Source organism: Saccopteryx leptura, chromosome 4, assembly GCF_036850995.1.
Source record: "Saccopteryx leptura isolate mSacLep1 chromosome 4, mSacLep1_pri_phased_curated, whole genome shotgun sequence".
NCBI classification, from domain to species: Eukaryota; Metazoa; Chordata; class Mammalia; order Chiroptera; family Emballonuridae; genus Saccopteryx; species Saccopteryx leptura.
Window position 1 is genome coordinate 102,858,238 of NC_089506.1, and position 25,547 is coordinate 102,883,784.

Consider the following 25,547-nt stretch of genomic DNA (forward strand, 5'->3'; position numbering starts at 1 on the left):
TGCTGACGAAGCAGCTGCAGTGAGTATTTTGTTTTTAGTTTTTGTACATGAAGCCAAATCAAAGCCCTAAGAAACTTCATATGTAATCTTAAACTAACATGAATGAAAACTGCATTTGCTTGTAGCAAATTGAAGCATATTCTGTCTTATAGTAATCATCATAGTATTAAACCTGTGTTTGTTAGAAGTTCTCCATTCTGTTCGTGTCAAAGTTAAAAGTCTAATTAATGTAAATGTTCGTTTTTGTGCCTATTACTCATGGTCATATCATGAAGATACTTTTACACACAATAATAACAAGTGCTTACTAAAAGTCTGTGGCCCTGGCCAGCTGGCTCAGTGGTAGAGCATCGGCCCAGGAAGAGTGGAAGTCCCAGGTTCGATTCCTGGCCAGGGCACACAGGAGAAGCACCTGTCTGCTTATATCCACCCCTCCCCCTCTCCTTTCTTTCTCTCTCTCTCTTTTCCTCCCTCAGCTAAGGCTCCCTTGGAGCAAAATTGGCCTGGGCACTGAGGATGGCTCCACCACCTCACCGTAGGCACTAAAATGGCTCTGGTTGCAACAAAGCAATGCCCCAGACAGGCAGAGCAACGCCCCCTAGTGGACTTGCCAGGTGGATCCAGGTCGGGTGCATGTGAGAGTCTGTCTCTCCACCTCCCCACTTCTCACTTCAGAAAAATACAATGAAAAAAAAGTCTGTGATGAGTAAAACACTTTACATATAATTTAGAATTTAAGCCTTATGAAAACTATCAACTAATCATCAACTCCATTTCACTGTGAGGGTGTTGAAGTTTAAAGTTAAGAATCTTGATTACAGTTCTGTAAGCAAGTTAGTGGAAGTTATGTGTTTGAACCTAAGTCTGACTCTAGAACCCATGTGTGTTTCACTGTGGCATATTTTTTCTTCATAATATGTCAGTTCTATGGACTGTACAAGTCATAAAAAGTTAACCCCCTTTTCAGTTAGCCTGATATATGAAAATATAGATGGACCAATATACAGATTTGGGATATTCTTTACTCTTGTGAGATGATTCATATCATATTCTTTAAATGAAATGACAGTAAAAATATTATTTGCTTTTCCAAAATTTAGTTTTTCACTCAAATTTTAAGAGTACTTGCATTGGGAGATTTTATCAAATGAGGCAAACTTGTATTTTGGTATTCTGTGTTTAGCACATACTTCATGAATGCAGGTCTATGCAGTTTATAGGTGTTAGATACCCCATGCCTGCAAGAGCAAACATGGTTTCTGCTGGCTGTGGGACTAGTGCACCTGGGTTTCTAGTCCTGGTTCCACCTTTACTTCCTAATAAGTTCTAATAAGGGTATGCTCTTAACAGGGTTCTTAGCCCTCTAATTCTCTGGTTCACCTGTAAGAGAGAAGGAATAAAGGACCTTTCTTAGGATCAGTTGAGGATTAATTGAGATACTATGTTTTCCACAGCATGGTTATCTGGCGTGTGATAAAGCAATAAATAGTATCTTATTATCATCTTAAAAATAGCACTTGAAGTATAAATCATTGAAATAAAAATAACTGAACCAGCTAAACAGTGTCATCATCTTTAGTAGTCATCTTTCTTGCATTGTTTGAACAGTCTCGTGTTTCATTTGTTCTCTGTGCTGCCATATACATTTTAGAAATATGGTACACCATAGCTATGTTTTTCTTTTTCATATTTTAAGGACAGTGCTATAATGTCTGTGGGATAATTCCAAATAAAAGAATATATGTTTGGCTCATGGCACACATATAGTATAATAAAACCTACTTTTTATTACTTTTTTTTCTGAAAAAGAAGATAGAGTCACTTTGTAATTTACTCTTTGGAAAGAAGATTTGAGGAAGAAATTCTTTATAGTTACTGCAAACAAAAATATTATTACAGCTTCACTCTAACTTACCATTGGCATTTTATATGATTTCTTGAGGTTTTTTTGAATGGAAAGTATTGCCAAATATTTTTAGAAAACAGTAAAATTTAAAAGTAAATATTTTCTATACACTTAAAACACACGATTGTGTAAGTCTTAAGTGCAAGTAATTTTAAAAGATACATTTATGAAAAGTTACACAAGAAAAATCAATCTATTCAAATTTACTTCTAGATTATTAAATTGTTTTAGAATATCACAATTTATCAAAGTCTTGAAGAAGAATTAAATGCACCCAGATACAAGTTTTTAGAGGCAGACATAAAAATAAATGACAAATTTCTTTAAGTAGTGGTTTCCATCAATAATTTGTTATAACAGTTAAATTCTTCTCTGTAAATTGAGGCAAAACCTTACTTAATACTTCTAAGGAGATTTGTCAGTTATCTCCTGTAAAAAGATATGTCACAGCTATTTTCATTATCTGTAATGAAATCTTGTTAGAGAAAATTGTGCTTTGACATTAAATCACCATTGTTTTTTATTACCAAGTCCAAATGCCAAGGAAAAGGCAGTTCATAAACTAGGTAGGTATATAAACTGTTCAATTACTAAACTGCTAAAATAGGTTTCACAATTTTTTCTATTTCTTAGTTCCTTTAAATCCTGAGTAAGCCATTTTCAAATATGTAAGAGAAAATTAGATATTTTATTAGAAGCTTAAAAGAATATTACATGGTTGAAGTGAACTGTTTTTTTTTTAAATATGAATTTTTCAAAAGTCTTCTCTGTATATTTAAAAATATTTATTTTAGTATGCACAGCCAATTTTTGTGTTATCTTAGATGTTGTAACTGGAAGTCAGTTATCGTTCTAAGAATATTAACTTTGTTGCTAATTTATTCTGAATTTATATATGCAAACCAACTTTTGGCATAGATTGCTAATATTGTAACCTCAGTAAAGAGTTTCAGGAATCTTTTGTTGACATTTATTAAAATTAAGATTTAATAACAAGTTTTTAATAATTAAATTTTTAAGTAGCAAATTTAAGATGTGATTTGTTCTCAGAATCCACAGTAATTAAGTAGCATAGACATGATTAGCTATTATTTAGAGGGAACAAACGCACTCACATTTAAAGCTAAGTTTCTAGATTACTTCACTGAGATGGTCATGAAACTTAATTTTAAAAATAACTGCTTATTTAGCATGAAGAAATTAAATACAACTCAGTGAATAATAATAATGTTTAGTGAAGCCCATTTAATATTTTTGAGCATGAAAAATGAATAGATGTTTAGCATGATTCTGAAAATGAACTCTTGTATTAGTCTAATACCTTAGTCCTTTGAGACTAATTTATCCATACTATGTTGGAGCTCAGCCTGCAACAAAATTAATTTGCTGATTTTTGTCACTTGCAAGACCAGCCAGTGTTACTGTAGCCTGATAGTTGAGTACATTAGTGCATAATATTGTGTGAAATCATCAAGTGGTACTATTTGTTTTTAAAGCGACACATGTAACTTTTTATTATGATTAACACAGGCAAAGAAACTAGTAGTGCATTTATTTTTATTTTCATAAAGCAGTTTTCTAGGAATTTTCAGCAATATATCAATTCAACTGTAATTCTAGTACGTAATACAGAAAGTAGAAATCAGCTTTGGGGTGCCAACCATTAAAAAATTAAATCAATAGCTTTAGTACCTTAGTACACTCTATTTGGTTTCACTGTGCTCTGTTTTAGCAGATCTGCACATCTCTTTTCCTCTTAATGATTAATTTTACCAGTTCAGTTTCTTTGTTGATTTTTACCATAAGTAAAAAGTATTTTAAATCTTGTAGCCCATTCAAATATTTCATTACTATTTATCTAAATGAACAATAATACACATGCTTGTTTATTTTGAAAGTACCCAAGACATTCTGATTGAAAGACAGCTTAAAGAAAAATAAGTAACAAAAGCATTCAGTCTTTATTCACAATATATAGCAGGTCGCTGTTTTCATTTTAAGTGTAAGAGTGATCAGCAGGGCACCCTAGAGAAGGACTCTTTAGCAGTAGGATTTACATACCGTTAGCTCACAGTAATTGCTTAGCAGCAGGGCTCTGCGTACAGAGCTAGCTGGGCACATTATTTGGGATGCCTTTGAAGCTGTGCTTTTCCGAAGCTTGCTGGCTGCATGCTTGTTGCCTTTGTTTGTGACACAGGTGATTACTTGATAAAATGAAGTGCATCGCTGTGAACAATTGACCCTTTGGAACAGTCCAGGCTGGTCAGCAGTCTAAAACCACACTTTAAAGCCATCATTATAGCCTCAAACTTAAGAGTTTCCAAGGTACAGACAAAGGTGTTGTCTTCCTTTAGTACAAGTCGAGTGCCATTTTCAGACTTTATGAAGTATTTAAATTGAATGATATTTGAAGATATTGAAAACTCCTCTGGAAAGCCATCCAGCCTGCTTTTGGACACCAGAACAATGCGAGATTTTATTTTTGATATGAAATCAGGAGCATTACAGAAGATTCTCAGTCCTTGTGAGCGATCATGGTTATCTGTTATTTCCAAGAAAGTGGTCTCTCTGGGTGTTAGCTGTTCTTTCTCCCACCTGGATTTCACTTCCTCTGCCAGTCCCTTGAGCTGAAAGAATTCTGCTTCTTGTGCGAGAAGTTGATTTTCTTGAAACCCTTCGGGCAGTAGAAGTTCTCCATTTCGTAGGAAGTTTAGGACATGCCTGAAGAGGAGCCCATCCCTGTCTATGAAATAATGACCGTCGGCATCAAACGGACAGAGGATTTTCCCATTTACTATACCTTCAAGGAAAGTGTCTGGGAACTTGGTCAGTGTTTGCTTTTGAGTAATGTACAAATATCCACCAACGTTGAGAGTCATCAGTGAAGATTTGCAGTTCTTTCTTTGATCAGCATCTTCCAGGCTGTTGTGTTTCCCTTCATATTCCTTTTCTCTTTCTCTTCTGTTTATTTTATGCTCCATTTTGAGAGTTCTATTTCAGATTGTTCTTCTTGGCTTTGAGATTTTTACAGAAGAAACTGCCACACAAACACGCCTCTGTTCCTCTCCAGCCCGGTGATGGAATGGAGACGCTGGCAGCGCACTTGCTCTGTCAGCTCAGTTTTGCAGTAGGTGGCGTATCAGCGATGGATGCAGGAGCTTTCTGGAGTAAGACGGGGGAGAAGATCATTTGCATTTAACTGTATCAGGGAAGGAATTTGTTGTGAGAAGATTTTCATGTATATTCTTTGAAGTAATAAAAGTTACTTAGAAGAAATTGAATTTGCTCCTGGCAGTTAAGCAATTACAGCTGTTTAATTCTCCAGCTAACTGTGAGTTTTTATCTATTTCTAAATGTCTACTAAGATATTACTTAATAAGGCAGGCTTACTATTGATAATACTATCATCTTTTGGAGAATATTATGTACTGAATTAACACCATTTCTAAAAGTAAATTATAAACAAGAAACCTAAAAAGAAAGGAATGTCTAGGATTTTCTCTCCTATAAAAAGTCACACATTTCACAGTGGTGAAATCATTTTAGAAACCTTGATGACATTGTGACATTGCAGTTCAATTTAATTAGATTGATAGGTGATTCTGATTTGGTGCTCATGCTCTTTAGCATGTGAGAAGACATTTCTTAATATCCTTTATTTAATAAAAGGTTCTGTTTTGTTGTTTTTTTACCCTAAAGGTAAAAAATGAAATATATAGCTTTTGCAATAATCATTTATATTTTTTTGCTTAAGGTTTTCTGTGGAAAATGTATAAGCTTGTTTCACCCTAAATCTGCTTTAGTGTTGAACAATAGACTGGGACTGATTTAGAAAATAGAACTGTGTGTGTGTGTGTGTGTGTGTGTGTGTGTGTGTGTGTGTCTGCACGCACACACACTTGTGTTTGGAAAGATAAAAGACAGATTCAAAGTGCCTGCTATAAAATAGTATCATGGCAGAATTCTTTGGTTTTGTTGTTGTTTTCAGTGTTCACAAAGGATAAGAGAAAGGACCAAAACCTAAGTTTTATTTTTTGTTTGTTTTTTTAACTTGGGAGCTGGATCAAGGGGTAAGTGGGATATTTCCCCCCCTTTCTTTATTTTTCTTCTTCCCCTTACAAAACATTTTAGTCTTAAAACACATTTTAGTGATCTAGGTTTCAATTCTAGAATTTAAAGGCTCATGGTTAAGAAATGTGAATGTTGTTCTTAATACCCTATTATTTGACTGATCTGACTGCGAAATTATTCTGGGGAACTACATTACTTTCAGAATTAGATTAGATTTTATATTAAATTAACTTATAGTTCTTTTACATTACAGGTATTTTAAAATTAATGAGCTGTATGTTGACAGAAATATTGGAGCAGATTCTTCTAAAAATGTTTACCTTCTATTTTCTGTAAACACATGTTAGATTTTTTTTAGATATAAAAACTTATATATACATTTAAATTTATTGATTTTAGAGAGAGATAAAGGGAGAGAGAGACAGAGAGAAACATTGATTTGTTCTACTCATTTATGCATTCATTGGTTGACTCTTGTACGTGCCCCAACCAGGGATGGAACCCGCAAATTTGGCTTATCAGGACAATGCTCTAACCAACTAAGCTCTACCTGGGCAGAGTAAAAAAATTGTATTCTTAATTATAACAGATTTTGAATTTAACATTTATATGTCATTAAGATTAAACAAAGTCCATTGAAATCAAGCTAGAAATCTAAAACATAACATTTTTTAGGGTTCAGTTTTTGCTTAGAGATCATTAAATTCCAACTCTGTTTTATGAAAAATAAAATTTCATTCCAGAAACTTTTTAGTGTTTTATCTAGACCTTTACAGCTTGTTAATTGCCAGCACGTGGACTAGAGCTTCCTCTCAGTTTTGCATCATTTAAGAAGAATATGCTGTTACATTTTAACAATTTTGTGTATGTGTTGACTTTATTTTTTGGAATCTGGTTTCATCTCATCTATGGATATGACTTTTTAAGAAATAATGAATAGATTATTTGGGGGGGGGGTTGTGGGGGTATTTTGGTACAATTTTGGAAATATATTTGTGGATTTTCTTTTTAATTCAGTGAGAGAAGGGGAGGCAGAGACAGACTCCCACATGTGCCCTGACTGGGACCCACCAGGCAAGCCCACTAAGGAGCAATGCTCTGCCCATCTAGGGCATTGCTCTGTTTCTCAGCAACTGAGCTCTTAGCACCTGAGGCAGAGGCCATGGAGCCATCCTCAGCACCCAGGACCAACTTGCTCCAATTGGGCCATGGCTGCAGGAGGGGGAAAGAGAGAAAGAAACCAGAAGGGAAGGGGTGGAGAAGCCAGTGGGTGCTTCTCCTGTGTGCTCTGACCAGGAATTGAACCCGGGACATCCACATGCCAGGCTGACACTCTACCACTGAGCTAGGGCCTGTTTGTGGAATTTTTATGTTGATCATCACTGCATATGAGCAGCACTATATATAGTAATAACAAAACTACCAAAAGTATAACAATTTCATGTATGCATAGAGTCCTCTTTCATTTTTTATAATTTTACTTAATTAAAATACTGAGTTTATTTCACATGTATATTTTTGTCTCCTCACAATTTCTATTTGTCTGACCACCACCACTATTATGTCCTATCATAACATTCCGTACATACTTAAAACCAAGGAAACAGTGGATTTCTATCTTTAAAAACTAAACAGGCATTTTGGACAGCACATTCCTGGCAATGAAACCTAGACAACATTTATCAGACACAGTAGGGAAAGTTCTCACTCTGTGTTATGAAAAGGACAGCCAGATGTCAACTATTATAGAAATAAGACAAAATTTTAACAAACTGTTTAAACTCTTTTCTTAGAGACTTTCTTTACTGCTAGAGATCTTGAATCGCCTCTTGGTCAGTCATCTGGAAACAGTTCTTCACATAACTGATGAACTGGGCTTCCACTTTGGGAAAAGGAAAAAGAACCACCCTTTTCTATACTTGGCTTGCATTTTGCTTTAATCTCTTCTATAGATTTAGGTCATTTTAGGGTTTTAGGAGTTTTTCCTGTTTTGTTTTTTTTTAAGGATTCTTGACCTTTTGATCTTAGTGTTGATGGTTTTGAGTCTTTTCCATTGTTGTTTGATTTTTGTGTATATTTGGCTGGATTTCTTTATATTGTATAGATTTCTTTACTGGAACATTTTCTTCAGCTTCCACATCCTCAAAATCATCACCATCATCATCACCACCATCACCGCCGCTGCCGCCATCTTTGTTGTCATTGTCCACATCATCTTCATCAACAGCAAGTTTTACTTTTTTTAATTGGAACTTGCTACCACTTCCGGGGCAGAACACTGTCCAGGTACACATTCAGGAGTTTCACATCTTCCTCCTCTTCATCTTCTGACTCTACATATTACTCCATAGCTACTGAGTGCCGTCCACTAAGATGCACAGGCCCTGAACCACACTTCAGCCGTAAGACCACAGGTAGTATTATTTCAGAGCCCCGAAGGGAAACCCTTGGCTATACAGACATTTTCAAAGTTGCAGTTTTACTTTCTTTGGACTGCCTTCATAATTCATTGCCTCTGCTTCAACAATGGGCAGTTAATCCTTTCCACCAGCCCCTAAACTGACCGTTCGTAAACATAATTGGTGCTCAGCTTCATCATTGTCCATTATCACAACTGAAAAGATAGTCCTGGCTCTTCAGAGGTCTCATGTCCATGTCCGTCAAATCTTCCATGAGTTGGGCCCTGGCCGGTTGGCTCAGTGGTAGAGCATCGGCCTGGCATGCAGAAGTCCCAGGTTCGATTCCCGGCCAGGGCACATAGGGGAAGCGCCCATCTGCTTCTCCACCCCCCTCCTCCTTCCTCTCTGTCTCTCTCTTCCCCTCCCGCAGCCAAGGCTCCATTGGAGCAAAGATGGCCCGGGTGCTGGGGATGGCTCCTTGGCCTCTGCCCCAGGCGCTAGAGTGGCTCTGGTCGCTACAGAGCGACGCCCCGGAGGGGCAGAGCATCGCCTCCTGGTGGGCAGAGCGTCGCCCCTGGTGGGCGTGCCGGGTGGATCCCAGTCGGGTGCATGCGGGAGTCTGTCTGACTGTCTCTCCCCATTTCCAGCTTCAGAAAAATACAAAAAAAAAAAATCTTTCATGAGTTGGTGGCACACACTGAGGTAAGAGAGAAGGCAGACAGAGATAAACGCCTTCTGTTCCTCAGAACAGATGCACAGGATGGAGTCGCACTAGTGGAGTACTCTTTTGATGAACTTTATGGGACCAGAATCAATAGAACATAGCTGTAATATGGTAGTAAGGACTGTGCTAACATTTTCTTTGTATGTTTAAAGCAATGTAGTTGAATACAGTTGTCCCTCACCATATCATGGTCACTTTTCGTGGTCTTAGTGTATAGTAGATTTTTAAATTGTATACATCTAATTTTGTATTGCGGATTTTTTTGCCATGTCACGGGATTTTGCAGTATATAGGTATTTTTATATGTTATTCTAATTATTTTTGCAGTAAAATAAGCATTTTCTAGCTTAAAGAATTTAAAATAATATAAAAAATATTAATTAAAACATATTAAAAGAATATTAAATTGAAATAAAGCCTTAAAATATATATATATATAAATAATAAAAAAAAATATATAAGGTCGCTACTTTGCAGATTTTTGCCTATCAAACAGGAACCTAACCGCCATGAATGACGAGGGACCACTGTACTGTGTAATGCTAGGTCTGCTTTCCTACTCCATTCGGCTCAATCATAGATGCCCTTCATGGGGAAGAGAAGTCGTGCTGGTGGATGGTAGCGGACGGGCTCCAGGGGGTGGGAGTTGAGGCAGCAGAAGCTGGACTGCAGCAGAAGCTGGACTGCAGAAGAAGCTGGACTGCAGAAGAAGCTGGACTGCAGAAGAAGCTGGACTGCAGCAGGAGCTGGACTGCAGAAGAAGCTGGACTGCAGAAGAAGCTGGACTGCAGAAGAAGCTGGACTGCAGCAGGAGCTGGACTGCAGCAGAAGCTGGACTGCAGACCTCTTCAGCCAGCATTCCAGGGCTGCCTGACAATTGCTAACTCACTCATTTCTGGTTTCTGCCGCCTGTTTTTGAAAACAACTGATACTTGTTCTTTGTTTCTCTTGCTTGTTTTGACAGACTGAATCACCCCATTATAGGCCTCTAACTTGTGATCACTTTTTCTCACTCTAGACTTCACTCCGGTGTTCTTGGCTTCCACATACCTGACGAGTAGGATTTGTTTGCCGCCTGTGGCCTGGCAACATTAGTGTGACAGGAGCCTTGTCTAAGTGCCTGATTAGAATCTGATGTGAAACCATCGGACTTTTTTGTGTGTTCTGTTGCCTCCAACTTACGATCTTAAAAGAAGAAAATGGCACCCTGCCTGTAGGCTGCATTTTACTCATCACTCTGTATTATCCCCATGAAAACCAGATGATTGCAGTTTACAGAAATTGCAGGGGGGTTGATCCTTGCTGCCTGTTGCGGTCCACAGGTCCCTTAGGAGAAAGCCAGCTTGTCTTTTTTTTTTCTAGTCTATTCTAAATTTATATTTATCTGCTTGGGGGGATATAGGATGGGGAAAGCTCACCCTAGGTTGTGGCAGTCAGGTCTGTACAGCCCAGTGGTGCTTCAGTACCAAAACCAAGGGACACACCTGTATTCTCTGTGACTGCATTTCTCTGCCTTACTGCAGATACAGACTGGAATTAATCAGTTCAGTCATTTCGGTGAAGAGCTTAACCCATCTGTCAGTGATTAGCTCACTTAGATCCACAAATCTTGAGAATTTCATTTACTTTGCAAGCAGAAAGATCTTTTTTAAAGGTAAGGAACCTGTTTGCTACTCAGTACCATAGCCCTTTATTAAAGTTAGATCACCTCTTTCTTAGACATCAGTAAATTACACATATACAAGGTCCTTTAGCCAACTTTGAGGATTTAAACAATGCTATTGTCAGGTTCTTGGTATGAGTATATCCAATGGTTAGGACCACTTCCTACGTAGAAGCTAGCACATTAACAAAGGACAATAGTCGTATGATCCTATCAATAGATTCAGAAAAGACATTCTGTAAGATACAACATCTATTTATGATTAAAACACTTAATAAAATAGGTATAGAAGGAAAGTACCTCAATATAATAAAGGCCATATATGACATGCCCTTAGCCAATATCATACTCAGTGATGAAAAACTGAAAGCTTTTTCTCTAAAATCAAGAACAAGACAAGGATGCCCACCCTCACAACTCTTATTTAACATAGTTATGGAACTCTTAGCCACAGCAATCGGACAAGAGAAGAAAATTACAGGCATCCATATTGGGAAAGAAGTAGTAAAGGTATCACTTGATGCAGATGATATGATCCTGTAGATGTAAAATCCCAAAGACTCTACCAAAAAACTTAGAAACAATAGACAAATACAGTAAAGTCTCAGGATATAAAATCAATATACAAAAGTCTACTGCTTTCTTAATATGCCTACAATGAAACACCAGAAAATGAATTTTAAAGAAACCAGTTCCTTTTGTAGTTGCACACACACACAAAAAAATTACCTAGAAATAAACTTAGCAAAGGATGTGAAGGACCTGTATACTGAAAACTACAAAATGTTATTAAAAGAAATTGGAAGAGACACAATGAAATAGAGAGATAGTCTGTGTTTTTGGATTGGAAGAATCAACCTAGTTAAAATAGTCATATTGCCAAAGGCAACATACAGATTTAATGCAATCCCCATTAAAATTCCAGTGTCATTGTTTAAAGAAATAGAACAAAAAATCATCAGAGTTGTATGGAACCACAAAAAACCTTGAATATCCAAAGCAATCCTGAAGGGAAAAAAGAAATGAAGCCGGAGGTATCACAGTACCTAAGTTCAAATTATACTACAGAGCCACAATAAGGAAAACAGCATGGTATTGGCAGAAAAACAGACACACAGACCAGGGAAACAGAACAGAAAGCCCAGAAATAAAACTGCATGCATACAGACAAATAAGTTTTGACAAAGAAATCAAAAACACACAATGGAGAAAAAAAAAGTCTCTTCAATAAATGGTGCTTGAATAATTGGAAAACCACATGCAAAAGAATGAAACTTGCCTACACCTGGTCCCCATGCTCAAAAATTGATTCAAAATGGATCAAAGACTTAAATATAAGATCTGAAACAATAAATTACATGGGAGAAAACACAGGCACTAAGATTATGCATTTGGCTGTAGAGAACATTGTATCAGTTGGACCACAAAGGCAAGGTAAATGCAGGTAAAAATAAATGAAGGGGACTATATTAAACTAAAACGCTTCTGCACAGCAAAAGAATCTGACGACAAAACAAAAAAGCAGCCGACCAAATGGAAGATGATATTCACAAACAACAGATCTGATAAGGGTTAATATCCAAAAAATATAAAGAACTCACAAAGTTCAACAAACAATTCAATTAAAAAAATGGAGAGAGGACCTGGACACTTCTCCCATGAAGACATACAAATGATGAATAGATACATGAAAAGATGCTCATCTTCGCTAGCTTGTAGTAGAGAAATGCAAACCAAACCCACAGTGACATACCACCTCACATCTGTTAGATTGGCTATTATCAGCAAGACAGGTAACAACAAATGTTGAAGAGGCTGTGGAGAAAAAGGCACCTTCATTTACTGCTGGTGGGAATGTAAACTGGTACAGCCACTTAGAAAGTCAGGATGGCAGCTCCTCCAAAAATTAAGAATTGAGTTACCATATGATCCAGCAATTCCTCTGTTAGATATCTACCTGAAAAAATTTTAAACATTTGTACCTGAAAACGTATGCACCCCCATGTTCATTGCGGCATTATTCATGGTGGTTAAGACATGGAAACAACCAAAGTGTCCCTCGATAGAGGACTGGATAAAGAAGATGTAACATATGTATACAATGGAAAAGTGCTCAGTCCTAAGAAATGATGAAATATTATCATTTGTGACAACATGGGTGGACCTTGAGAATATTATGTAACTGAAATAAGTAAGTCAGAAAAAGCTAAGAACTACATGATTTCACAGATAAGGTGGGATATAAAATTGAGACTCATAGACATAGATAAAATTGAAGTGGTTACCAGGGGGAGAGGGTGTAGAAGAGAGTAAAGAGGGACAAATATAGTGACAAAAAAGTGTTTTGACTTTGGATGATGGGCGTACAACACAATGAAAAGCTGACATGCTATGAAGAGGTGCACCTGAAATCTATGTGTTCCTATAGACCAGTATCACCCCATTAAATTTAATTTCTAAATAGAATTTTTTTTTAATTTCTGGCTAAACCTTTTAGTATACAGTGATGCTAATCTCCCACTGTCTACATTAGGCAGAACTTATTCCAGGCCAGTAGGAGGCATTCCCATCTTACCTGCCAGCTTCTGATGGGAAATGATGTCATTGTCATCAACATGATAGAATGTGAAAAACATTTATATTAATATTCAGCTATGACTGTTTTACTTTAGTTTTATTTTGAGTTTTGAAAAATAAAAATAAATTGCATGTCCTAACATATTTTAAGAATCAAGAAATTATCCATTTTAATCTAAATTTATTTGAACATCCAAACTTTTGTTTTGAAATATGAAATTTGTCTACATTAGATGTTTTCTGTTACTGGGATTGTACTAATAGTGTACATTGCCTTATGCTGCTGATGGACCACAGTGTCTGCCCAGCTCTGCAGAGTGCCTGCATCCTCCTAGGACTCGCTGGGTATGACATTTGGCAGGAAGGTGGTGTGAATGGGTAACTACAGTCAGATGAATGTACCTGTACATGTTTTACAGTGTTAACTACAGTCAGATGAATATACCTGTACATGTTTTACAGTGTTAAACTGGGTCTTCAAAAAAGCCCAGGAACCTTTGCTACGTCAACAGCTTTTTAGCCTCATTTGAGGAGTACAGAGAAATATAAAGCACATTGTATCAGAGGAGCACTAATAAAGGTGACAGACTAAAGGAGAAGTTCAGGCAAAATTCCATCCATATTTCTTTGCTTTTCATTACAGAGGTAATCTTGAAAACAATTTACAAATCATACTAATTAATATTTTAAATGTACTTTAGGAGATGAGTGTTTCAAGGAAAACCTACATTTTATAATTCTGTAAGCATGAGTCATAATAAGCTTTTTTAAATGAGTTTTCACTTTTTTGAAGTATAGCCAATTCATTATTACTTACTGGAAAATTTTATTGTAACTAGATGAGCAAAGCACTTTTATAAACCATCAAATGAATATTGAAATTGTATTATTGCACTCATTTTTATAGTGCTATTTGGCAAAACAGAATTTTGCCTTCTCTTTGAGAAGGAGATCTTATAAATTAATATCCATTATCTACATTCTCAAAATGAGGGACATGACTTAAACTTATGAAAGTAATATTACTTTGAAATTAGTGACCAAAAGAACCCCTGCTCCCAAATGCTGTCCTCTACCACTGTTCCTTCTATTGTCCTCTGATCTCTAGATCCTCTTGTGCTCACCTCTAGTGGTGAGATGGTGTGAAGAAGAGAGAAGGGGGCCAAATGGCAGAACAGGATATGATAGTTTATAGGAGCAAGTGCAGTTTCTTACTCATAGAAGTGTGATTATAAATTAGGACTGGAGAACTGTTATATTGCACATTTTTTGACATTTAACATTTCTGAAATGTTAAGACATTCAGCACATGTGTTAAAATTACTGGCTTGTAAAAATTTCATGGCAGTATTTTGTCTTTCTTAGTGACATACAAACTAATAGTGAATATTACAATTGACAGTGTCTTAGATTTGATGAAATACTCTAGCAGTTCTGTGAATTCTTGCCCCAGGAAATAAAACGAACAGAGTTAAAGGTAGAGGAAAAGTGGGAAGGGGTGAGAGAAGGGGCAGCAGTTCTCTACACTAGCTGCTGCATATTAGAATTATCTAGGGAAGTTAAAATACCACTACCTCTTGCCCTCACAGTGCAGTTAGAGTGTAATCCCAAGGAGTGAGCCCGATATTAAAAAAAAAAAAAATCCTCTGCAAGTGATTCTAATGGTCAGAGTTGAAGAACTGCTTTATTAAAGATGTTGATGAGCTCAGGAAAGGGAATTTATCTTAAAGGAGTTCTTAGTGATGGGGACATAATTTCTACCCTGTAGTTCTGAGGATCACTTACTATTAAAATATCTTGAAAATCATAAAGAGCTAAACTAGTGTATGGTGTTACTACTATCACTAATTAAACATGATAAAGAGAACAGGATGAAATTAATAAAACATGGATCATATTCACTTGATTTTAAAATGTCATTGATCGTTTATAACTATTTCATTAATAATATTGTATCCCTCGACTATAGTGTCATCTTTCTAAGCATGGATGTCTGTTTTTCTTCCTGTGTACCTCTCTTCACAGCTAGCTCAGTGTTTGGCACTATTTAACTAAAATATAGCACTATAGTGAAGGTTTTCATTTTAAAGAGACTTATCTTTCTTGGAAAGATTTTTTTTCAATCTATCACTTTTTCTGTTGTTTTTAATTCTCATTTCAAGTGCAGTGGCCAAAGCTGGATTGCACCTTTTGATGAAGGTCTGACTAAAACTATTACAGTACTTTAATTTTCCTGCCCTTTTTCATTTGTTATTACATTACAGCATTTATATATTCTTATAAAGCTGTATTCTATTTCTAGGTTTTATTTAGCCTCGTATTCTTTAAAGCAGGGGTCGGGAATCTATTGCTCGCAAGCCAGATGTGACTCTTTTCATGGCTGCATCTGGCTCCCAGACAAATCTTTAATAAAAAAAATATTAAAAATGTAAAATATTTTCATGTATTACAATCCATTCATTTCCTACCACTCATGTTCATGGTTGCGGGTGGCTGGAGCCAATCACAGCTGTCCTCCGGGACAACTCCAAATTTTTATTGGATAATGCATAACGTACATGGGTTGTTGTATGGCTCTCATGGAATTACATTTTAAAATATGTGGCGTTCATGCCTCTCTCAGCCAAAAAGATTCCTGACCCCTGCTTTAAAGCAACTTTGAGATTGAAGATTGTCTGTTTATATAACATTACAACACCATGACCACATCTGTATTTAAGAGCTTAGGAGCCTGACCAGGCTGTGGCACAGTGGATAGAGCATCAGACTTGGGACGCAGAAGACCCAGGTTTGAAACCCCAAGGTCACTGGCTTGAACACGGGCTCATCTACCTTGAGCACGGCTCGCTGGTTTGAGTGTGGATCGCTGGCTTGAGCATAGGGTCATAGACATGACCCCATGGTTGCTGGCTTGAGCCCAAAGGTCACTGCTTGAGCCCAAGGCCACTGGCTTGAGCAAGGAGTCACTCGCTCTGCTGTCGCCCCCTGGTCAAGACACATTGAGAAAGCAATCAATGAACAACTAAGGAGCCACAAAAAGGAAGTGATGGTTCTCATCATTTTCCCTTCCTCTCTGTCTATCCATATCTGACCCTCTCTCTGTCTCTGTCACACACAAAAAAAAGCTTTTGATTTTGGTTTAATTATGCATGTGGTGTAACAAGCAAAAAGACTAGTCTGAAGAATAGAAGGAATGATAACGTGTGCTTGCTTTGAAAGTATTAAAACATACAAATGTTTGTTTTTAAAAATGCCCAGTCACTGCCTGACCGGGCGGTGGCGCAGTGAATAGTGCCTTGGACTGGGATGCGGAAGACCCGGGTTCGAGACCCCGAGGTCGCCAGTTTGAGCGAAGGCTCATCTGGTTTGAGCGAAATCTCACCAGCTTGAGCCCAAGATCACTGGCTCAAGCAGGGGGTTGCTTGGTCTGCTGAAGGTCTGCAGTCAAGGCACATATGGTATGAGAGGGCAATCAGTGATCAATTAGGGGGTTGCAGTGCGCAATGAAAAACTGATGATTGATGCTTCTCATCTTTGCATTCCTGTCTGACTGTCCCTATCTATCCCACTCTGTCTCTGTGGAAAAGAAAAAAAAAAGCTCAGTCACTATTTCTCTGATCAAAGTCTGTTGTGGTTTCTGTAGACTCATAGAACAAACTTCTTCACATGTTCATGGCCTCCTCCTTTGATTTTGTACCGTAGCTAACCACTTTCTTTCTATTCCTGGGCAATCAATCTTGTAATCCATAAGTACCCTTTGATCAGCATTACAGCATCCCTTATATAGGATATATATACAACCTTCTTTCTCTTAGTTTGTAGGGGAAAAGTTGAAGAGCAGTACTGTGAGTGAGGAAGTTGAAATGTTTTATAAATTCTTAATCAAGTCCTCAAGTTATGGTTTCAGTATTTGATTTAAAATTGGGAATTCCAAGGGCACTAGACATATTTGTATTTTGAATGTTATTGTAAGAGAACATATTATATTAACAGATACTTTTTGGAAATATTTATGTAGACTGCTTGTTATTTTTGAGGTAAGTAATCAAATGCTAACTTTGTAGGTTGACTGAAATCTGAGTATAATCTTTTATTCCTAAAATTTCTGAAGATTAAATAGGGATCAGAGCATCAATTCACAAATTTGAATAGAGTAAAGATTACCTTCTTAAAATAGAGGGCTTGCAAGTTTGCCTAACTGGTTTGTTAAAATGTCAAGTAGCTTGCTTTAATAGGCCTTACCCTGTGAACCACAGGCAAAATGTGCTAGGAAGAAATTTGAAATGAGGATAATGAAGACTACTAGGAATATTGAAAATGACTTACCTTTTAAATGCACCTCCTCTGTGGAAATATTATCTCTTCAGTACTCTTTTGGATAGGGTAGACAGATGTGATGTAAGTGTGAATCAGGAAAGTAGCTTCAGAAGTCTGGAAGATCAGTCTAGTATCTTGGTTACTAGCCCACAAGTCTGTGTTTTAACTTAGTAGTAAATGCTGTTAAAGACCTCCACGTTGAACTGGCTCTACAGTAGTCTTGTGGAAACAAATGTCTGTAACTTCCTGATGCCTAACGTCTTCCTAACTATACCTGCTTGAATTTCTTACATGCCAATGCTAATAAACACCCTTCCTGCTGACTTATTACTTTAACTTGTTCAAACTGGGAATGCCCTTAACTTGTAAAAAGCACCAGTAGCTTAATCTTCATGAGTCCTTCAACAGAGAAGATATCTGTGAGATAGAGAGTAGGAAGGTTCAGCGTAGAGCAGAAGCCTGTGTATTATCAGGTCTTGGAGAGCTTCTCAACATTTTTTCATTCTAAGAAACAGTTTTGGTCTTTTAGAAAGTACTAAACAAAATAAACACTAATGAAATAATAAAACTTCCCCAGTTACAGAGGAAGGCCAGTTGTGTTGGTTTTATTTTTCTTCTTTTTCCAGAGATCCCAGTAGCTTCATTGCTGAGGCCCAGAGATGTGAAGTAACATCTCCAAAGGAACACTGCTATGTATGACAGCATCAGAACTAGAAGCCTTCATTTATTTTTATAGGGTGTTCTTTGTATACTTTTAAAAATCTTCCTTCAAATTTTTATAGATAGGTAAAAATATCACCAAAAGCATGTGTTCATGCTTATTAAGATTCTTTTGGTTACCATTAGCAGAAACCAATTGGTAAACCAGTCTAGCAAAAAAAGGGAGGAGTTGGGGGAAGAATTTGAAAAGGATTTGGAATATTTCCCAGAATCCAGACTTCTCTTGGATTTGAGCAAATGGCCAAGCTTAGGAAAAGGTAGGTACTGAGCTGTTCCAAGGCCTTCAGTAAAATGAGCGAATGAGCCACATCAGCGGTTTCTCTTTAGGGTGCTGTCATGACCGTGTCCTTCCAGCAGTTTCTGGTGGAGGTCCTTAAACTTAAAATTCTAGGTGAGAGACAAGGAGAGATGAAAACCATTGCCCAGTATGCTCCCGCCCCCTTCAGGGCCTTTCTGACTTGCCTCCCGGTGTAAATCCTATTTTTCAAGGTCTTGCACAACACTGCTTTTCTCTGTCACCACTCTTCTTGATCCCCAGCTTTTCCTTACACTTGAGAAACATTTAAAAGCTATTTTATTTATTTATGTATGTATGGTTTTCTGTTTTTGACAGAGGCAGAGGGACAGAAAGGAAGGGAGAGAGATTAGAAGCATCAATTCTTCGTTGCGGTACCTTAGTTGTTCATTGATTGCTTCTCTTATGTGCCTTGACCGGGGGCTTAAGCCAAGCCAGTGACCTTGGGCTTCAAGCTAGCGACCTTTGGGCTCAAGCCAGCAACCATGGGGTCATGTCTATGATCCTACCCTCTCCTACACTCAAGCCAGTTGAGCCTGCGCTCAAGCTGGCGACCTTGGGGTTTCAAACCTGAGTGCTCCACATCCTAGTCCGATGCTCTATCCACTGTTCCACTGCAAAGCTACTTTTAGGTTTGAAAATAGGATATGAGAGTCAGAAACTGTGGCTTGAAAAGTGAATTTTACGGCTTTTGTGAGTGACCGTGATTGAAGAATGGTGTGAAAGCGGTGGCCTGCTATGGGCCGAGCTCTGTGGATGCTGCTTACCTTTCCAAGTGTTACATGGCGAATGTTGACAGCAGAAAACTTTAATAAAAATTAAATTAGCTTGTTCACTTAGAGTAGGTACTACTAAATAAATAAGGAACATTCACAGGTGGTATATAAAGGTACCTCTTTTGTATTCAAAAAGCACAGGTATCTATCAGTAAATTTTTTTTCAGGGACAGTATTCTAGATGTATTTTGTATTTTAAAAAAGAATTAATACATGTTTTAATAGTGGACTTTCTCATGCAGTTACCATATATTATACATTGAAGTTTCCCCAAATCTTGCATTAAAACAGTTTTCTAGATAGAATTTTAGTTTCAGTGAGAAGCAAACTCGAATAGATTTGTATTTGTTTTAAGAAAATTGGAATTCTAGTCTTACCTTATTAAACTCATTAATGATAGGAAATTATTTTTAGATGTTTAAATTTAAATTTAATGTAAATAATTGCGGACTTATTATTTCCTTCCTGACATTTTGGTGTAAGGTAGGCACGCTTTTCATCATTGCCTTGTCATCTGACAGACAGCCTGTTCTTGAGGTGTATTGCATATGTAGCACTGAGAGACTCTTGAACCACTGAATTACATAGAGTGCTGACAATGACCACATAGGGGCTACAATAGAGAGTCCTCTAGATTTGAAGACAAAATTAAGAAAAGTCACCCTATGAAAGGTTTTCTAGTGTAAATGATACAGACATGGTTCTATCTGTACTCTACGATTTGGTCAATTTCTCTCTCTCCCACAGTGAACTGCTTCTTGAAGACAGTACTGTGGTCTTAATCATATTTGATTGCGCAGTGCCTCAATCAAATGGTGCCCTTGACATAGTAGGAATTGAGTTAGTGTTAGAGGAATGCATGAAGTCATTCACCCTATAGAGGTGAATCATAAATGCATTGCTGATGAACCACAGGATTTCCTGCCTCTCTTCTCAAAATCTGGGTGAATTCTCACAGAAATATGACTGACTCATAGCTGTTCCTAACTATAGTCATGCATTTCCAGACTGTAGGAAAGCTGATACCATCATGGGACAGTCATATGTATTATCAAGTAAGATAAGGTGTGTTACTGACTTTACCACGGTGCGTGCTTGGTGCCTAGTAAGCACACAGTAGGTACTAACTTTTATTTCCTTTTGCTGTTTTCTTGAATCTTGTATCAGGGACATCAAGAAAATTCCAATTGTAGGAAAAATTGTCCTTATGTTTGGTTAATTTTTCTTAGCAGTTAAAGCTCTAGTTTGGACACACCCAAATTAATAATTCTGCTGGAAATAGAAATCTGAGCAGCTGGCAGGCAGACTGGTACACTAGATAATGGACCTGCCCAGTTTCACAGTATTTTCCAGGCTGGCTGGTCTAGTCACAGTGTATTCTAGAATTTTATTTCCATACATGTGTATGTGTACACATGCATGTATATATTCAGATTTTTAAATTTGATTTTATGCTCTTGTAAGCCATACTCTTTAAAAAGAACTGAATGCATAAAAGCTATTATTGTCAAGGAGCTACAGCAGCCCAATAAATAAACCTGACAGGAGCCCTGTTGCCAAGAATAAGGTTTTTTCTAATCTGACTAATAATACTATTATAAACTTGAAAGTATTCCTGTTAAAAAAAATGAACAAAATAGAAACACACTAATAGATACAAAGTACAGACTGATGGTTTAAAGAGGGAAGGGGCTTTGGGAAGCTGGGTGAAAAATGTGAAGGGATTAAGAAATACAAATCGGCAGCTACAGAATAGTCAGAGAGATGTAAATTGCAGCATATAGTCAATATCGCAGTAACTATGTATGGGGCCAGGTGGGTACTTGGATTATTGGGAGGACCAATCTATAAAGTACGTGATTGTCTAATCACTATGCTGCACACTTGGAACTAATACAGAATAATATTGACTATAAACTGTAATTGAAAATTTAAAAATATATATTCCTTTTGTTTCCTCGATTTTTACTATCAATTATATTTTATGGTAATTATTATTACTGTTGTTAATGTGTCTGAATACAATCTTGAAGTGATAAATGTGAGCTCTGAATACATGTTAATTTTTTCTTTCCATTCAAGATAAGCTCTCATTGGAAGGAGTAGTGGTGCAAAGAGCTGAATGCCGACCTGCTGCAAGTGAAAACTACATGAGATTAAAGAGGTTGGTGCTTTTTAACTCCAAACTAATGCCTCGTATTTCCTTTTGGGGATTGAAATATATATGCTAGATTGCCTGTTGCCTTCAACTATGGTTATTGTTGAAAGTGTTTTCTTCAAAGGCTGTTTGGTTTTAAAGCCAAGTGAGAACAAGCTTCCCGTCTTAAAATAAATAAGTCATAGGACATAGTGTATAAGAGCATAACTACAGTTAATAATACTGTATTGCATATTTGAAAATTGCTAAGAGAATAGATCTTTAAAATTCTCATCATAAGAAAAAAAATTTTGTAACTATGTATCATGACTAATGTGTGCTTCACTTACTGTGGTGACTGTTTGCACTGTATATAACAGATCATTATGTTGTACACCAAAAACTACACCTAAAAATATAATATTATGTGTCATTTATACTTCAATTTTTAAAAAGCTCAAGAGTTTCTTTGGCAAGGGAACTTTCAGAACCTGGGCTGTTTTTTGAGGGTGTTTTAAACTACTGTGTTTATATAACCAGAATCATACTTTCTTAAACTTCTTTTTCTAGTTGTCCTTATAACTCTTAATTCTGTAATAGTATCTTTTTTTTTTTGTATTTTTTCCAAAGTTAGAAGCGGGAGGGTAGTCAAACAGACTCCCACATACACCCGACCAGGATCCACCCAGCATGCCACCAGGAGGTGATGCTCTGCCCATCTAGGGCGTTGCTCTGCTGTGGCCAGAGCCATTCTAGCGCCTGAGGCGGAGGCCATGGAGCCATCCTTAGCGCCCGGGCCAACTTTGCTCCAATGGAGCCTTGGCTGTGGGAGGGGAAGAGAGAGAGAGGAAGGAGAGGAGGAAAGGTGGAGAAGCAGATGGGCACTTCTCCTATGTGCCCTGACCAGGAATTGAACCCGGGACATCCACATGCTGGGCCGATGTTCTACCGCTGAGCCAACTGGTCAGGGTCATAATATCTTTTAAAAAATCTTTTTATTGAATTTATTGGGGTGACATTGGTTAATAAAATTATGCAGTTTTCAGGAGTAGAATTCTGTAACAGTCACCTGTATATGGCATTGTGTGTTCATCACCCTAAGTCAGGTCTCCTTCCATCCTCATCTACCCACCACACTCTTCCACCTCTCCCCACACCCCTGTAATAACATCTTTGTACTATTTTATTTTCAAAGCTTGTAGTCTTCCTATAATGAGTACCTAAAACACTAAGTACTGTATAAAGCAAGTATATTGCTAGAATATCATCTTTTTCTCTTAATCTGCAGAGAACTTTTTATAATCTTATTCCTTTGTTAGAGATTTTATTTCAGGGTCCCCCACTTTGGTACATGGCTAACGTTTTGTAATTAAAAATGATGATTTCAAATTCTTTGATACTCTAAATTTTATAACTTTCAAGGAGCCAGCTTTTTTTTTTTTTAATGAGAGCAGGGGAGATAGACTTCCACATGCACCCTGACCAGAATCTACCCAGCAGCCTCCATCTGGGGCCAGTGCTCAGACCAGCCAAGCTATCCCCAGTGCCTGGGGCCAATGCTCAAACCAGTTGACCCACTGGCTACAGGAGGAGAGGAGAGAGAGAAGGGAGAAAGGAAGGGGAATAGAAGCATATGGTCACTTCTCATGTGTGCCCTGACCAGAGATTGAACCCAGCACATCTGCACACCAAGCCAGTGCTCTATGCACTGAGCTAACTGGCCAGGGCTCAAAGAGTCAGCAATTTTTAAACCCTAAAGAAACATATTTGTTTATTAGTTTATATTGAATGTATTTTAACACCATCTAGTTTAGAATTATAATTTATTTCAGCACTTACTCTGAGCTCCTGGAGCTTACATTTTGAGCAGACTGTAGCTGCGCAGAACTCCTGTTCACATGGTAGCAGCAGCCTCTGGGTTTCAGTGTTCTCATCTATAAGGAGCTGGTTGAGCTGGATTATCTCTAAATTGTACATCATCTTTTTAATCTTTCTCCCTTTCTCAATTGGACTAGAGTTTGTCTCTTAGGAATGAAACAAAGAGACTGACTTTCTTATCCAGTAATTCCTCTAATTTAAATGCCTCCCCAGGGCAGGTGAGAGGATGACAATCAAAATGAAAAAAAAAAAAATTTAATAACAGAAAATAACTTTGGAATTTAGACAGAAGATGTTTCTGTTGTTAGCCTGTAAAGTTTATTATATAATTAATACAAGTCTTTTTGAAGATTTGTCTTCAAATAACTACTGAAATACAAAATTGGATACAAAATTTGATTAGAGAGCTGCTTGCCAAGATTTTTTCCTGTGATCTTAATTTTTAAAGCCTTCTAAAGATTTTTGACAATGAGCGGGCAAGTCACCTGTGCTTATGAAATGGCTGCTTTTTTTCTTAACAAAAATTAAAATTTTTCAGTCTTTGGAGTATGCTAAAAGACCAGCCATTACATATTTCATTTACTTAAGTGACTTAAGGAAACAGGGTGATTCAGGAGATAATAATCATCGGAGTTTCATAAAGCAGATGACACCTAACAAGTCTGAGGGTGTCAACCAAGTGGGAAAAGAGAGGAGTAAGAACACGCTAAGCAGAGAGACGAGACATGGGAACGAAGAGCTGGGTGACGTGCTAGAGACCCGCGTGTCGTTCTGCAAGCCTGGAGTGCAGGATTTGTTTGAGGCAAAACCAGCAGAAGCTCCAGCCCGCCCTTTCCTTTTCTTTGATCTCAAAACTTATATATCCAAAAGCCTGGTTCAATGTCCAGTAGACATTTCAGATATATCAAAAGCCAAATTCCCATTCTCACCCTTCCAAAAAACCTGCTCCACCAGCAGTCTTTCTGATCGAGTTAATTCTAACTCTGTCCTCCCAGTTTGTCAAAAAATCTTGATTATATTCCTCACTCCTCTCTCTCACCCCACATCCAATGTGTCAGAAAAATATGATTAACTGTACCTTTAAAATATTACACATCTACAGCCTGACCATTTCTCATCACCCACATGATGTCATTATTGCTCACCTGCATCACTGCAGTAGCCTCCTAGCAGAGTCCCTGCTTCCACCCTGCCCCACTGTCGTCTGTTGTCAGCACAGTAGCCAGAGCAGTTCTTTTAAAATCTGTCAGATCGTGCCATTCTTCTGCTCGCATGTCACTTGTAATGCTTGTAAGTGCTCAGGATAAAATTCAAGTCCTTACAGTTGTCTGCAGGGTCCTACATGATCACCCTACTGCCTCCCCCTCCTCCCCATCCTCTCCTTCTTCCCTCCCGTCCTTTACTCTGCTCCAACCACACTGACCTAATAGTCCGTGAACACTCTGGGCACACTTCTGTATTAGGGCCTGGTCCTGGACGGGCTTTTCTGCCTGCAGCCTACTTTCTCTCCAGATAACTGCTTGGCTTACCTCCTCACCTCTTTCATGTCTCTTCTCAGATTCTGCCTTAATAAGGCCTACCCTGACCCTGACCACCCTACCTCCTTTTATACTTGTACTCTTCGTAGCCCACAACACCTCCTAATGTACTATATAGCTTATCTTTATTGCCATCTTCGCTCTATTGCAGTTTAAGCTCCCACAGTTTGTTTTTTTGTTTCATCTTTGTGTTTATTTATTTTGTTCACACACACACACACACACACACACACACACACGCACACGCACACACACACACGCACACGCACACCAAAGGTCTAGAATAGCTCATTATATGTAAGTACATGGTCAGTAAATATTTATGGAGTAAAGGAGTGGCAGGAGGTAAGTTTTGAAATGTTAAAGAATCTTATATGCTTCTCAAATTACCTGTTAAAGAATCTTACATGTAAGAAATTTGGACTCGTGGGTGCTTACAGCTAGCTATTAGGAAGACACTGAAGAATTTTAAGCTGTGTCTTAGGTAGGTCATTCTGGCCATAGTCTAAAGACTGAAAGCAGGGAGATAAGCTAAGAGGCTGATGT

At 37.6% G+C, this 25,547-nt stretch overlaps 2 protein-coding genes, 1 non-coding gene and 1 pseudogene across 3 annotated transcripts in view; 2 read left to right on the top strand and 2 right to left on the bottom strand.

The window, feature by feature from the left end:
• Window positions 1–25,547, top strand: part of GTF2F2 (general transcription factor IIF subunit 2) — a 173,870-nt gene that overhangs the window by 59,898 nt on the left and 88,425 nt on the right. Inside the window, exon 5 of the mRNA XM_066380867.1 lies at window positions 21,531–21,612. Within this exon, the coding sequence (XP_066236964.1) occupies window positions 21,531–21,612 (82 nt within the window). The remainder of the gene's footprint in view (window positions 1–21,530; window positions 21,613–25,547) is intronic.
• Window positions 321–398, top strand: TRNAP-AGG (transfer RNA proline (anticodon AGG)). The gene has a single exon. It is a non-coding gene; the product is annotated as a tRNA-Pro (tRNA).
• KCTD4 (potassium channel tetramerization domain containing 4) lies at window positions 3,568–17,815 on the bottom strand. The gene is made up of 2 exons (XM_066383716.1): window positions 17,667–17,815; window positions 3,568–5,068 (listed from the first exon to the last, which is right to left on the bottom strand). Exon 2 carries the CDS (start codon window positions 4,885–4,887, stop codon window positions 4,108–4,110), a length of 780 nt encoding a protein of 259 aa, XP_066239813.1. The 5' UTR covers window positions 4,888–5,068; window positions 17,667–17,815; the 3' UTR covers window positions 3,568–4,107.
• On the bottom strand, window positions 7,714–8,650 carry LOC136403289 (nucleophosmin-like; annotated as a pseudogene).